The sequence below is a fragment of the Pleurodeles waltl genome, chromosome 8, assembly GCF_031143425.1.
Source record: "Pleurodeles waltl isolate 20211129_DDA chromosome 8, aPleWal1.hap1.20221129, whole genome shotgun sequence".
Taxonomy (NCBI): domain Eukaryota; kingdom Metazoa; phylum Chordata; class Amphibia; order Caudata; family Salamandridae; genus Pleurodeles; species Pleurodeles waltl.
This window is the reverse complement of record NC_090447.1, coordinates 768,781,561-768,797,661: the sequence shown is the minus strand read 5'-3', so window position 1 is coordinate 768,797,661 and position 16,101 is coordinate 768,781,561. Positions and strand designations below refer to the sequence as shown.

Below are 16,101 nucleotides of genomic sequence, written 5' to 3'. Positions count from 1 at the left end.
CATAACAATAAAATCTGGAAGTATGTCTATAGAATCACAAAACGTGCCATCAAAGCTGATTCCTGTGCATGGTCCCTGAGCACGGCCATCACCCTGCTGCTGTCAGAGAAGTGAATAATATTTAGATGTTTTTTGATCTACACCTCTCACTCCCCCTCAAAACATTTCCAGGTGGAAGGAACATGCAGAAATTATTTACATTCCATCAGAATGCAAATGTTTTCCCAAAAGTTTCATTTTTCTTGCTGTAGAAATTTCAAGTAATGCTATTTGGACTTGTAAAGTGCACTGCCACCACTACAAATGTTCATGCATTTGGACCTGTAATCCATACAAGATAACATTAGCACTACTCAAGCCAGAAACAGCATGCATGCAAGGTTGTATATAATTGATCTAAAAGAGTTAGCTAATAAATGTTATGCCATAGTAAGAAACCACCCATGCAATCTTGGTTATCTCACCTTGTCATTTGCATGAGTGCTGCATTTATAGAGAAGAGCATTAATGTAACTCTGACCCTGTGGCCCTGAACATCATGTGCCAGATGCACATGTATCACAAATTAAAATGGATAGGTTCGGGCTGGTGCTACATCTCAGTAATTCTAGGCATCTTCTTAGTGCATCACAAGCTAAGAGGCATCAGATTGCCATGGAGATATCAAATAAGACTCAGTTTCTAGGGAAGGGGGTGAGAATTGTAACTTTGACTGTGGTGCAGTGTTCCTAGTGCCAGATCCTGGACTTTTGGTAAGGCCTACACTTGTGCAGTATGCCTCAACCTGATCTACAGGGGGGGGGGGTGAATAAGCTGGTGAAAGTAGTTACAGAGCCCATGATACACCTCTTAGCATAATCAGTCCTCAATCAATTACTTCAATGCCATCAGTCAGTGCTCAAGGCTTTCCCAGCTGTTAACACACCCAATGAGGGCATTTACATCGGTTAATTGCTATCTCCACTATATTGGATCGGGACCGAAGGACCTTAATGAGGGGAATCACCTGTAGACGCTAGGGCTTTTAGCAATCATCTCCAACAAGCTGTTGTCGTTTACATTATGTTAAGTCATACCAATTTGTACTGTGCTGTCACACAGAAGGGCATCATGGTGCATCATGGTGCTGATACTCCTACCTATTTCACTCTCTTAAAGACTGAGGCAAACACCAATACATGGAATGCTGATAGAAGCAAAACAAGGCATAAATAAATGGTTTGCTTTTTTACTGGATTTCAATTTTGATGTCTACAAAACAGCAGTCCAAACACTGCTCTTACTGTAGGTGGAAGACAGCAGCAACCTTTTGAGGATGAGTTTTCTATTCTGTTTTATCAGGTATTGCTTGGGAAGCGAACAGAGCTAATTTGCTTCCTCTGTTCTATTTTTAGGTTTGGATTTATCCAAGACCATTTGATTTTGCTAAAATTATTATATACTTACAGGAGCTTTCATGATATCAGTTCTCTTCATCCATTGGTCTGCTTGTGTCATTTGCATTCTCTGCCCACTACACTATATGGCATGGGGTAGAGGGTCATCCAACTTCAGCCCCTGACTAACTTCATGGCATGCGACCAGATTGTGCTCATTCACAAGGGGCACATCCATGCACAAAGTAGTTCCCTTCAGTGCCAGGAACTACTAGGAATGTGTTCTTTTTAAGACCGAAAACATATTTTTGTTTTCAGGTAATGGTTTATTTGGTTTGGCAGGGGCCCAGCACCTCTCCACAATACAGTTTCACAAAAATCATAGGAAAATATCTAATAGCAAAGCTAAAAGGATAGAAGGCATAGATAGACCTATTGGTGTTGCTTATGCTTGGTTTTTGCATGTCTCCGATATGAGGAAAATTGGCTTATTTGCCTGCACCATGGTACTTTTACCCCAATCTCCCTTTACTCAACTTGCATGACTCTGTATTCTGTCTGACACCCTGCTTTTCAGAATGTTAGAACAGAGCATAGTACCTGTTGTATTGAGTAATTACTGATACCCTGAGTGTGCTAAATATCTCCTAATCAAGCTTTGAAGGATAGAATGAGGAATTACATTCATAATGGGTGTATACTTCACTGCATTTTGTACTTATCAGCATACTCTCCCACATTTTGCCCCAGGTACATATTGGCAATTTTGAATGGCTGAAATTTGTTAGTTGTGCATTAAGTGGAAGGATGTTTACCATACTACTCAGAATTTGAACTCCCATTTGGGCAGGTATGGGGATCTTCTTAAAATGGGTATCAGGACCTACCGTTACATGCTGATTCATTGTGTGGTCCATTTAATGACTGGAATTATCTGGTGGAGTCTGGAGCATTTGCTAAAGGGACTCTGTGTGCTATTCTTTTGTGACTTTGACAACAAAGACTTGTTCTCAACTTTTCTTTGCCTGGACATTCTACTCTACTGGGCACAATATATTTTAAGCAGTGACTGATCCCAACCCCAGAAGAACAACACATTCTTGGCAACACTCAGTACCAATTTCAGATCCTTTTGTCATCAACAGAGGTGAGTTGCTGCTTTTGGGATGTTATTCTTCCTTTTGACCTATTTTAAACACTTCTTTTGTAGTTTTTAAACTAGCTGAAGGGCCTTCCATTGTTTCTTGGTGCACACATGAGCTCTCAAGTGTGGGACTCATGATGTGCTGCTTTCAGCATCCCTCAAGACAGCTCAGTGCATGGTGGAGCGTGGCAGTCAATTGCGGTGCTGTGTCCGCTCCTTATGCATTTCAGCAGAAACTACTGCTGTTTGCTTCTCTCATGGCAAATCAGCGTGCACTGGAGTGCTGCTGTCAAGTTCTAGTGCTGCTTCTTCTCTGTGCAAAACCCTTCAAGGATTTCTGGATCACAGTGCACAGTTGTCCACATAAGTTTCTCTTCTGAACATGGCTGTGTATGACGTCATCATGTTCGCTACTAAGGAAATGGAAGGTGAATCCAGATTGGCTACAGATGTTTCCGCATTTGTCAGTGGACAAACACTGGATTGGTGCTTCGAAGTCTAGCATTGTTACATGTAGAGTTAACCAAAAAAAGTCATTTATAGTGAAAGGTAAAAGGACTTTATGGCTTCAGTGAAGTTATTTTTTTTGCATAGCTGGTCTGTTGCTATCATTAAACATATAGGGGGTGATTCCGAGACTGGCAGGCGGCGGAGGCCGCCCGCCAGTCTACCCCCGACAAAATACCGCTCCGCGGTCGCAAGACCGCAGAGGGTATTTTGAGATTTGCCCTGGGCTGGTGGGCGGCCGCCAAAAGGCCACCCGCCAGCCCAGGGCAAATCTACCTTCCCACGAGGACGCCGGCACCCGTCGCGTATTTCAGTGTCTGCTTTGCAGACACTGAAATACTTTGTGAGGCCCTCTTACGGGGGCCCCTGCAGTGCCCATGCCATTGGCATGGGCACTGCAGGGGCCCCCAGGGGCCCCGCGGCACCCCCTACCGCCATCCTGTTCCTGGCGGTAGGGGGTGTCAGAATCCCCATGGCTGCGGAGCGTGCTCCGCAGCCATGGAGGATTCACCCGAGCAGCGGAAAGTCGGCGGGAGACCGCCGACTTTCCGTTTCTGACCGCGGCTGAACCGCCGCGGTCAGAATGCTCGAGGGAGCACCGCCAGCCTGTTGGCGGTGCTCCCGTGGTCGGTGACCCTGGCGGTCACCGGCCGTCAGGCTCAGAATGACCCCCATAGAGTGCTAGCCTTCTGACACTATTTTTACATTAACCAGCTGTGGAAAGAGTAAAATGAATGATATGACCCTGGACCCTTGATAGCTACTTACTTGCAATTGATGGGACAGGGTTTGATCATGTTTGGGAAAGGCTTTATTATGCAATTGGTTAAGCATGGATGGTCAGGTTTTATTTCTTCATTTACCCATGATGACTTCTTCACCTCCCGATGTGTTGGCTTATTATACTGAAGCTGTTAACAGACTGAAAACTCACTTAAATAATCACACAATTATAACTGTAGAAAAACATGGGTGTTCAGATGTCATCAACACCCGGATGAGGTATTTGATGGTTTTCTAGCTGAACCTAGGATTCTAGCTTCCACCTGTGCATTTGATGGTACATTGGATAATTATCTCAAAGATGAAATGGTGGTCAACTGCTTGAAACCAAGACTATTGTGTTGTAGGTATCCAAGTCTTGAAGAGACATTGGAGATTATGAAAGGAACTGAAAGATCAAAAATGCCATCTAAAGAGTAAGGAAAATAAAAACAAGTAACTGAAGTTGAAAATGTGCATGTATTTTTCTGAAACCTAAGTTCAATTCCAGTTCATGTAATGAAAGCAAGACAAGTTAAAAATAGTTTTTGCATTTTTTTGGAACTTGTAATAGGTACTGTTCTAAGAATCATATAGCTTAATTCTAATGTGTGTAATGCCATAGGAAAGTCCTGTATCAAATGTAAGAATGTGGGGCACTTTGCCAGAGCATGTAAAACTGCGCAGAAATTTGTATCAATTAATAATTAACATGTAATGGGCAAAAAGAAGTATGACCGAAGATGAGAAGAGAGTGGAATTGTTGTATTCATCAAAATGGTGGGTTCCATGGGAAAAGCTGTTCAAGGAGGAGATCCTGTGTGCAATAGAAGGATTGTAGAGGTTGACACTGATGTCACTATAGACTGAGCTTCACCCATCATTGTAGTGCCTGATAAACTGTATTTGATGGAATAGACCTCTGAGGATCTATCCCTTCAAGATAAATGCACAGTAGTGTTTGAAGGTTATGACACAGATATGTTGAGGTATTTTCAGGAGAATGTCATGAACAAAGACAGGGATATATATATATATATATATATATATATATATATATATATATATATAAATTATATCATCAATGTTGTTATAAAAGATATAATGAGTGCTGTAATATCTGGGGTAATTAGCAGAGCATGGTGAGGGCGCAAGTTATAGTTGCCTTAGGGCACAAGTCAAAGTGACTTGAAATAACTCTAACTATAACAGTTGAATTTCCATGGTTTTGTACATTTAAAATGTGAGCCTAACTATAATGTCCCTGTAACCTTTGGTTTTTAAGTGAATTTCTATGTTTTTACAAATTTGATTTCCTAACAATATCGTCCCTGTAACCTGTATTTTTCTTTCAGTGAATTTCTCTGTTTTTTAAATGTAAAGTGATTTTAATTACTATATGTTAATCCAACACCCCTATAACCACCCACCCCACCCCATGCACGGCCCATGGCCAGGCCCTACGGCCAAACCCCCTATAACCACTTAAGCCCGGGGCAACCGTGTGCGATGGGGGTTGGTCGCCATGCCTGGCCTGAGGCCAAGCCCCCTACAACAACCCACCACCTCCCCGGGACTACATTTTAAAAACTATGTGAAGGGGCATGCAGACCCCCTCCCTCCTGCCCCGGGTCTGGGGATCACCACCTCCCAGGGACAACAAAAAAAATATATGGGGGGCCGCATGGAAGGGGGGACAACTCCCGCTTGGGGAAAGATGAGTTATGTTTGCTTTTGCTTGATGGGAGCTGTCAGCTCCCACCAAGCAAAAGCAAACAGCTACCCACAGAGGATGGGCACCTCACAAGATAGCAGGGCCATGTAAGGCTCCAAAAGATGGGCATTGTGGCCCCCCTCCTTCATTTGCATTTATCCCCACGAAGGTAGAGGCCCCGGGGCTGGGTGTCTGCGACTGACCTCTCTGCTTTAATTTAATTTAAGCTCCGAGGAGGTGGTGGCCCCGGGGGGCAGGGGAGCCGTGAGGCCCCCTGCATATTTTTGCATCTTAGCCCCAGGGAAGCGGTGGTCTCCAAGGCTACAATAAGCCCTAGGATTGGGGCCCTGTGCACCCTCTTCTTTTATCAGCCCATGAGATCCTGAGACCTGGGGGCACTTTTTTCAAAGGAAATCGCAGAAAAATCTTCTGATTTTTCTGAGATAAAAAATATGCTTTTTAGCCCTCTCGATGTCCATGGAGGACACCTGAACCAAGGCTAAGGGCTGAGGGTATCCCTACCCTGGACCCTTTGTTTTTTAAATGTTTTTTGTGAGCCTCGACTGAAGCCAAGTACCAAAATGGCTGCCAACTCTTCCTTATTGATGTGTTGACAGCCAATCAGATATCAGCACAGGACAGTGGGATCCACAAAGGATTGGCATCCCTAGATATCTATATTTTTAAACCTTTAATATCTCTGAAACAACTGAACAGATTTTCACCAAACCACGAAAAACATGGGCTATGCACCAGGATCCAGCTTGTTGCCAAATGTGGTGTAATTCTGTTCAGTGGTTCAGGCTGTATGCCTATGGGAAAATTAATGGGAAAAACGCATTTTGGGACCCCCTCTTTTTCCGGCCCCGACTTGATGGATCATCATGACAGCAGCTGAACCAACTGTTGTATTAGTTTTGAAAATGTCAGGAAGATTTGTCAAGCGGCGCCAAAGTTATTGGCAAAAGAATATACGCTCTTCCTATGGAAACTAGGTCCTAACTATAACTACCTAATGGTGACCGGCAGTACGTAACATACATATATTATATTATAGCAGTAGTATGTAGTAGTTATAGTTAGGACCTAGTTTCCAATGGAAGAGCGTTTTTCTCCTGGGGACTGCCACCTCATCAGGGCTTAATACAGAATTAGTGTTTGGGGGCATGCGTGGCCCCCCGCAGCACCAGGGACCACCATCTACCCGGGCATCTCCCGGACATTTGCTGTAATGAAGGCTCCTGCAGCCCTGTGGACTGCCATCTCCCCAGAACTGAACAAAATAATGAAGGGGGCTCAATGCGGACCCCTGGTCCTGGGGACCACCAACTCCCCAGGGGTAAATTAAAGTCTTGAGGCCCCTCTCGAGGGCCGGCTAATGCTATGTCCCGGGGTGCCCACCCCCGGGATCAAAGCTGTTTAATCTCATTTGGCAAGAGCTTTGACAGCTCCCTACAAGTCAGAGCAAACACTCTGCTTCCAGCGGGCGAGAGCTGTCTAAGTGCTCTCGTCTGGTGGAAGCAGAGATTTAATCTCATTCCCTGCCCGTGGAGATGGGGGCAGGGAAAGAGTTGAAAGGATTGCTTTTGCAGACAGGGAGCTGCATGTTTAGCAGCTCCTGTGTGCAAAAGCAGTGACGGCTCCCAAAGGAGGATGGGAGTCGGCTGGGACCGTGGGGGCATTCAGGTTCCCCTGCGGACCCCAACGGTGGTGACTGGGTGCCATGGGGAACACCTAGGTGACATGGCTGGGCCCCGGGGGATGGAGTCCCCGGGGCCAAGATCAGCCCGGGAAGGAATGCTTGTGGCCCCCAACACCCAGAAAAATATTTTTTAATGTGGGGCCCCTGGGGATGGGGTCCCTGTGCCAAAATTGGCTGGCGGAGGTGGGCTGTGAGGTCCCCCTCCCCATTGAATAGTGGTGGGCCCCAGGGGATGGGGCCACCGGGACTAAATTGGCTGGGAAGGGGGACAGTGCAGTGGTGCACCCTACTCACAGACCCACACACCACTCACAGACCCACTCAGACTCTCACGCATACACTCAAAGACCCTCACAGTCCCACGCAGTCATTTACACACCCACTCACAGAGACACTCTCACACCCACTGTCACGCCCAGAGACACCCTCTTACACCTCACACCCATGCAGACAATCTCACACCTAGAGCCACCCTCTCACACCTATTCTCACACTCAGACAGGCCTTGTAGCCAACTCCTGCTGCACATTGCCAAAGGCTGTACACAGGATTGGGTGTAATGGGGTTGGCTGCAGGGACTGGCCACAAGCCAGATCCTGTGACTAGTCCCCCACTGTGCACGGCCAAAGGCTATGCGTGGCAGTGGTTGCATTAATGTATAGTGATGAAAATTATTTTACGTTAAAAAAAACATAGAAATTCACTGAAAAAACAAAGGTTACAGGGACAATACAGTTAGGAAATAGAATTTAAAAAACATAGAAAGTCACCTGAAAAAAACAAAGGTTACAGGGGCGTTATAGTTAGGTTCTGAATTTACTCGCACAAAACCAGAGAAATTCAGCAGTTATAGTTAGAGTTATTTTAAGTAACTATAACTTGCGCCCTAAGCTAACTATAACTCGAACCATCACCATGCAATGCTAGTTACCTCAGATTTTACAGGACTCATAACAACTCCTTTAACCTGATTAAAAATATAAATGAAACATTAGAAGTCAAATATTGAAGAAAAAACTGTGCATGGTGCGAGTACGAGTAATGGATGTCTTAGGGTGCGAGTTATAGTTACTTGCATCTATAACTGCTGAATTTCTCTGGTTTTGTGCAAGTAAATTCAGAACTTAACTAAAACGTCCCTGTAAGCTTTGTTTTTTTAAGTGATATATATATTCATATATATATATATATTATACTGTAGTCTACGTAACTAAAAGAGAGTATAACATACTTGGATGGAAGGACCAAAGAGCTTTTGAGATAGGTTGAGGTGATGATCAACCTAAGCCCTTATTTGAGGAAGAGTTAGACATTGTGAGGGAAAACAAACATAAAATTATTTTAAAACCTAATGTCCTTACAATATAAAGTGTTGACTGTCATATTGAGTATTATTGGGAGTGAATAAAAGGAACACTTAGACAAGCTGTGTGGCGAAAAGGTCATAGCACCAGTTGATTCCTTTCTTTGGGTCTCTCGTATTTGATAGCAATAAAGACTGAAAAAAGATAAGGCTCTTTGTGGGCTTTAGGTCCTTGAATAAAAACATTTAATGGATTGTGTCCAAATACCCACGATTCAGATGCTAGGTAAATTGGAGCGATTCAAGAATATTTTACACCTTGGATCTATCAGCTCACCACCAGGTTGAGTGGAGTGAGGATTCTTGGCTTCTCCAAGCATTTAATACTTCATTAAGTGCATTAAGGTTGTTTGGATACTGTTCGGACTAGCTTCTACTGCATCAAGTTTTAGGTGGAATGAGTAATGTTTTGACTTACCAGGATGATATTCTTATCTTTACCGATATGGAGGAGAAACACCTCTGTGTTAAGAGACGTGCTGAAAACCTTGCAAGGGCATGGTATCACAGTAAATAAAGAAATGGTTTGATTTATTTTCTACATGAAGATGAGTATCTAGGGCATCATGGTTTGGCAGAAGGGATAAAACCAAAAACAGATTTGGTGGATGCTAGTAAGTATAACCCTGCACCTAAGCACCAGTATCAAGCTTCCCTTGGTTTTGGTGAATATAATTGCATTGTAGATAGAATGTGTGAGAAAAATGTTGAGGGGCAATGCAAATCTTTGTGGGAGAAGGAAGAGAATGACATGTTTGAAAGTCTGAAAACAATAGTGGCATAAAGGCAAAAGCTGCCAACTTTGGAAACAGGGAACCAGGTTTGACTATCCATGTTGGTTCAGCATCCTGAGATTCTGGGCAAATCACTCAATCTCTCCATACGTGTGCCCACGTATAATGTAACTAGTGCTCATGTAAAGCGCTCAAATACTTTCAGGTTGAGTTTGCACTAGATAAAACTGCAATAAAAAAGCTTCCCCACTACATGCTTAGAGATGATGTCAGAACTGTTGATGCTGCTGCTATAAGCGTGAGGGTGGTTTTAAGTAAGATAGTGTAGGGGAAGGAAACACTGCAACATTTGCTTTCAGGTGCTTCTTTAAGGTTGAACAGAATTGTAGCGCTATAGAAAGGGAGGCACTAACTTCAATCTTTTTTCAATGTATTTCTGGGGGAGGGAAGTTTTATCAGTTACCACAAACCCATAGTATTTGTGTTATGTGAAAAAAAAGCCTTAATAGAAAGAGTCCAAGGTTAAAAGATTGTTATCAGAAATGCAGGACTATAATTTTAGAGTGGGGCACATTGAAGGAGTAAAGAACTCTAAGGCTGACTTCCTTTCAAGGTACCCTCTGGAGGTGTCTGCAGGTAATCATGATGCTGATGGCCTGGAGTGTGTGGTAGGGTTGGTAGATGATATAATGATTTTTGAAAACACTAACACAGCAAGATTGGGAACTATGCTGTGGGGATAATGCTTGGCTTGCTTCTTTGAGGAAGTTTATTGTGAAAGGTTGGCCCAGCGTGAATATTTTGGCTAACAAATTTAAACCCTATTTCAAGGCTAACAATGAGTTGTCTATACAAGATGGGCTGATTAAGAGGTGGGAGCAGGCTGTTCCCTCTGCCAGACTTGAGAATACGATTGGTAAAGTTTGCTCATCTTGGGCATTTAGTGTTGACTGGAACTAACAGGAGACTTTGGACCTATTATTGGTGGCAAGCGTTGGATACAGATGTGGAGGTATTTGTTGCTGGTTGTGTGGAGTACAGAGAGACACGCAAATCGCTTTCTACTATCACTTGTCCCATTTAGAGTGACCAAAATCACAGTTGGAAAGGTTAGAAATATATTTAATTGGATCTATGTACAATTTGATTGCTAATATGTGGTATGCATTAGTGATTGTGCATTGTCATTCTAAGCATTGTTTCAGAGGGAATGTGTACCTAAATTATTAGCGATAGATAATGGTGTACAATTCCTCTCCTTGTCCATGGAGTTCATTTTGTCATGTTTTGCTATTAAACACATTTCATTGGCTTTGTACAGCCCCCAGGGTAATGGGAATTTCACCTTTTGTGTTATTGAGAGGGAGCTATGCCTCAAACAAGTTGTTGAGTAAATGAGTTCTGGACCTGTGCTGATGATAGGATTCCCAGTGTTGGGAAGGTGTATCAAAGGGTGAGTGATGTTCAAGCCAGAAGGAAGCAAAGGTATGATGTTTTGAAAAAGGCTGAAGATGTAGCTTTTCAAATTCAAGAAGTGGTGAAAATTAAGAGGCCGCCAGTTTTGAGTATGGGTGCCTGGTGTAACACCAGCTGTTGTGATTGGGAAAAAGACAGTTGTTGTTTGTTGTTTTGGGGGTGACAGAAGTAAGAGGCACTTTTGCACTCCGAGGTACTTGAAGGATTAGGTATTGTCCTGAAGAATTATCTGAAGTTGCAATTATTTATAAATAGACTTAGTACACTGTTCCAATATATCTACAGGCAGGGAAAAGAGGTGTCAGTATTAGCAGGAGAGCCCTCAAGCATCGACTAGGATGCTAAGCATCATCATTGGGCAGTCTTCTCGTCAGACCGGCACTGCAATGTCTGGCGGACCACCCCACATACAGTGGTGGCAATCAACCGGAGATGGTATAGCAGATCCAATAAGGTCTGCAGTACGTACTCACAAAGAAAGAAAGGAGAGTGAAAAATAGGTTAAAATTGGCTCTGAGCCTCCGGCATCATGATTTAATCACTCAAAATGAGGATCAGGCTAAGATTAAAAAAGAAATAGAGGAGTTCATGCGGGGAATAATGTCCCACTGTACTCCCAAAAAAAAGGAAAGGAGGTGGTGTACCTAGTCCTAACACAGTGTGGTCAACATGTTTCGCGCCTTTGTGGTCAAAGAATGATCCTATGGCGCTTCATCAGGACCGTGAATTACTACTTCTTCTATTAATATCAAACTGTAAGTGCTAGAAGGTCACTTACTGAACGCAGACTATTTGTCACCGTCAATTGGTCAGTAGGTCACCCATCCCCATGTAGAGAAAGGGCATCATAGAGACACGTAAACCTCAAACCAAAGGAGAGTTCATTCAGCCTTCCTGTGGTCCGGTGGTCACACCTACCCGAGGTCGCATGCCTGAAGACGCAATTATTTATGCAAAACTGGAAATGAAAATAATTAAAAGAAAAAAAGTATTGTCTTGAAGATAGTCACTATGATTTTCTCCTTGTTCTGTTTAATAATTCAGTGTGGAATGATGTGCATGGTGGGTGCACGTGCTGTTCTTGGGTCACTTTTAGAAAAAAACTTTTGACCTCAGCTTTTTTTTCACCTGGATTTTCAAGTCTATTGGGCACAACAGCTCGGTAAAGAGACATAGCACAGTTTGTGTGCCTTTCGTGAGCAAATGAGTTAGGAATGTCATTGCGAGGACATATAAATGTGAGCTAACATTCTGCCAATACAACATGCTATTATTGTGAAGGTTCTTCATCGGATTGTTTTCTAATAATGCTACAATAATGCAGCTTTTATTTTCTATTATATTGGGCAATGATTGTATCAGTTTTCATAGGCTGATTCATCTGCTGAATTTGCTCATCCAGCAAATGTGAAACAAAACTAAACATTACTCTAATGGCAGCTTTCAAGGGGAACTCCTGCTCACAACCTAGGATACATTTAGGAACCTTTATAATCTTTTGTGGGGTATTGGTCCGGTTTGCAAAAACACCTTTCAAAACTGCAGAATGAAAGAGGTTTTGTGGTGGTTGTGTTATGTGGCAAGAATATTTGTTTATTTTTAAGCAGACAAGCTGCAGTTGTGGTACTTAACATCAATGGAAAACAACAGTAGCAAAACAACAACATAAGAAAACAAAAAATATGGTAGCACAGTACTACGATATACTAATGCACCAAGACACCAATTATTTTTAAAAAATAGCTCTGTAATATTGTTTTAGTTTTTGTGTTGTAATTCTGTGTAATACTTTTTGGATGTGCTGGAGTGTTTTTGTTGTGATGGGTTATTTTATTATGCTGTAGAACTGGCTTCTGTGAGATCTTTCGGTGTTGTAATGTCTTGCATTGTTAGAGTGTCATATTTATTGCCCTTTGTTGGTTTGCTGTGTTACAAATGTTGTGATACTGTGGTGTTATGGTTGGGTGTCTTAGCTTTCTTTACAGACTTCAACAAATGCTTCTATGTTTCCATTTCAAGGCAGGATATTCTATTATTGTTCCAGAACCAAACTAATGATACCACCAGATTAAAACTAGCATGTCCTAAACTCACTGTATAGGATCTGACTCAAAGTCATTCAAAGGCAGAAAACACAGTTACTGCACAGCTATAGGAAAAGGTTGCTTCAAATGGATATTTGTAATAAATTGTTTACACAATTAACATATCTTTTGAAAAAAACAAGATAAATACTGGCTTTGCATACACTTTTCCCTCCATCTTTCATATTTACCAGCATTTTCAGCAGTGGATGTGATGCGTATGGTAGACTTTCTCCCGGTAGTATAATAACTGGAAGCTTTGGTAGTAATGAATGAAATAGGGTTACCCGAGCTGCTGTTGGAACCCGAGCTGCTGTTGGAACCTGAGCTGGTGCTTGAACCAGAATTAGTGTTGGAACTAGAGTTGGGGTTATTACCGGGGACACACATAAAGACTGTTTGGTTTTCGTAACTGCAAAAAAAAAAAACAGGAAAAAAAACAAAAGAATGTCTTTTCACTAAGATCAGCATGATGACACAAATGCAAACTTTTTTTGTCTGGACTGCAGAAACAAAGCGCATGCACTAATCACATAGGTTTGAAGGTTTGTGTACAAGAAATTGAGTCAATAGGTGGCATGCAATATATTAAATTAGTGTTCCTGTAAAACTCCATGCCCCCATAAAAGACTTTCAGACAGCAACAGGACCATCGCCGTCAACAATATTGGGGATCATCAGTTCTGACAAAAGTCACTCCAGACATTATTAAAACAAGTGTTGCTAAAGGCATTAGGTCTGGACTTGGTACCCAGACATTTGGCTTTCTTTCATTGGCAAACATATACAGTGTGTGTCAAACATCAAATGTAATAAAGAGTGAATGACAATAATTGAAAGAAGAGATTGCTCCATCAGCCTTGGCACTAAACTGGACTACCTTTTAGGGGAATGTGCACAAGCAATATGCCAATGGTCACAGCGTACAGCGCCAATGGCTGAACTGGGGTGGCCTGCCTCACGCTGTCACCTGGTGTGAGGAAGCAAAGAATGACACTTCAACAGACCAATGAATAAAGAGGGCCGATCATTCTGAACAAAAAATTATAACTGTACACAAGGAACTCATTATAGAGAATTGTTCAAAATAATGCGGTCTGAAAGATAAAGCTGCAGTGTGCAGGTAGAAAGATACGGGTAATGGCAACAGGAGCTGACAAGGGAATAATAAGGAACTGATATTCTTTAACGATTAGTAATGATACTAAGAAGGAGAAGTTAGGAGCATAGTCGGGAAATCAAAAAGAAAGTGGGTTGGCTTGGAATAGTAGGATAAGATTGTTTTGAACTAAAGACCAGTGGAGACATGATAATCCCTATGGCTGTTTATGTTAAATATGTTATAGACATCTGATGAATCAGTACATTAAGGTATTTTTTGTTTTTACTATGTATGTATCTTTTGTGAACTACTTATGTTAAATAAAATTAACTATTAAAAAGTTTAAAACTGCACACACAGACACTGCACTGGCAGGTCTGAGCCATGTTTACAGGGCTACACAGCACCCATAAGGTAGGTCCTAGGTAGCCCCATGGGCAGGGTGCAATACATGTTAAAGGTGGGACATGTACTGGTGTGTATAACATGTCCTAACAGTGAAATACTGCCAAATTCAGTTTTTACTGTTGCAAGGCCTATCTCTCTCATAGGTTAAGATGGGGTCTGCCTTTAAATATCTTTTAGGAGCGGTTTCCCTTTGGGAGCAGGTAGGGACTTGGATTATGGGGGTTTCGGAACTAACAGTTGAAAAATACATCCTTTGGTAAAGTTGTTTTTTAGATTGTCAGTTTGAGAATGCTACATTTGGAAAGTGGACACTTTCTAGCCTAAACCATTCTGTGACTCTGCCTGCTTGTGTATTTCCTGTCTGGGTCAAAACAGTTGGGCTGTTTTAGGATCTCCACTAGACAGTGACAGAAAGGGAGGTAGGGTGTAGCCTGCAAGTCTTGATGGGTCATCTAGGCTAGAGTGGAGGGAGGAGTGGTCACTTACATCTGAAAGGGCTGTGCCTGCCCTCACACAGTGCAGTCTCCAACCCCCTGGTGTGTATGCCTGGGGCCAGACCTGGGCAAAGCAGGATCTTGTGAACAGAAGCTTCCCTTTGAAGTTTGCCACTTCAAAGGCAGAAAGGGGTATAAAGAGTGGAACCAAACCCCTAGATTTTCAGTTTACTTCTGGAACCAAGAGGAACCTCTGTCTAGGAGAAGAGCTGAAGATCTGGAGGAGGAGTGACAGTTGTGTAGTGTATTTATTGACAGTCTAGGAGGTTCAAGGCTCTTATTTAATTACAGGTAATCCACATTGTTTCTGAAAGTTCCTAGGGAGAGCCATCAAAAGCGGGAAAGGGGATCCCAACAGGTACATATAGCTTGCCCAACAGTAGAGTATTCAGGGGTTATGAGATATTAGTTACTTGACTGATGTGTAATTTACCATAGGAAAGACCGGCTCTTCAAGACCCATCACTAGGCATCTGGATCCAGCCCTGATACACCAGTGTCTTTCTCCTTCTCTCATCCATCTCCTTTCCCTGGGATGGTGTGGGCTGATCATGTGTATTTAGGTGGGAGGCACACAACGTTTAGGTGGAATTGGGAACAATCTGCTTGGTCAACATTGTGTGTCCATCGGATAAACAGGTTAGTGCTTGAGAAAATCAAAAGGAGTGATAAACAAAAGCCCCTTTATGTATATATTTATGTGAAAGCATTTTTTTATGTTTTTTTAGAAAGCATGAGCTGGCAAGACAGCCAAAGCTGTCTGTAGGCAAGATCTAAAAATCTATCTCAAAAGGTGTAATTTTCCATCAATAATAAAAAAAAATACTTGCTTTTTACAAAGGGTTTCATAACACAATTCTGTTGTATCTAGGTGCTGTAAATGAAATATATTACAGTTAACAAATGTAAAATATTCAATGTTCTGCCTATAGGGGATGGGTTGGTGAGTCTACTTGTAGGGATTCAAGCTCATGACCTTCAGAACACAGCAGATGTCACTGATGAGCGTTAAATCTCTGGGTCATCTTGCACCATGGGTGTGTGCATGTCTAAAAAAAAGCATTCACTGAACCACAACTCGTGTTGTTTGTTGACCGTTAGGCTAACATTAGTGCACCCCCATTACTTCAGAGGCTGTACATTGAGGGTCGTTACATCATAGTCACTGAATTGGAATTCATCACAGAGCAGGAAGTACATCAGGGGACATTACATTGCAGGTAAGTATTCCTAAT

The 16,101-nt window shown here is 42.4% G+C and overlaps 1 protein-coding gene across 1 annotated transcript in view; it reads right to left on the bottom strand.

Annotated features, from left to right (window-relative positions):
- ADGRG2 (adhesion G protein-coupled receptor G2) overlaps positions 1-16,101 on the bottom strand; it is a 904,627-nt gene that overhangs the window by 228,639 nt on the left and 659,887 nt on the right. The window contains exon 20 of the mRNA XM_069205012.1: positions 13,054-13,274. Coding sequence (XP_069061113.1) covers positions 13,054-13,274 — 221 coding nt within the window. The remainder of the gene's footprint in view (positions 1-13,053; positions 13,275-16,101) is intronic.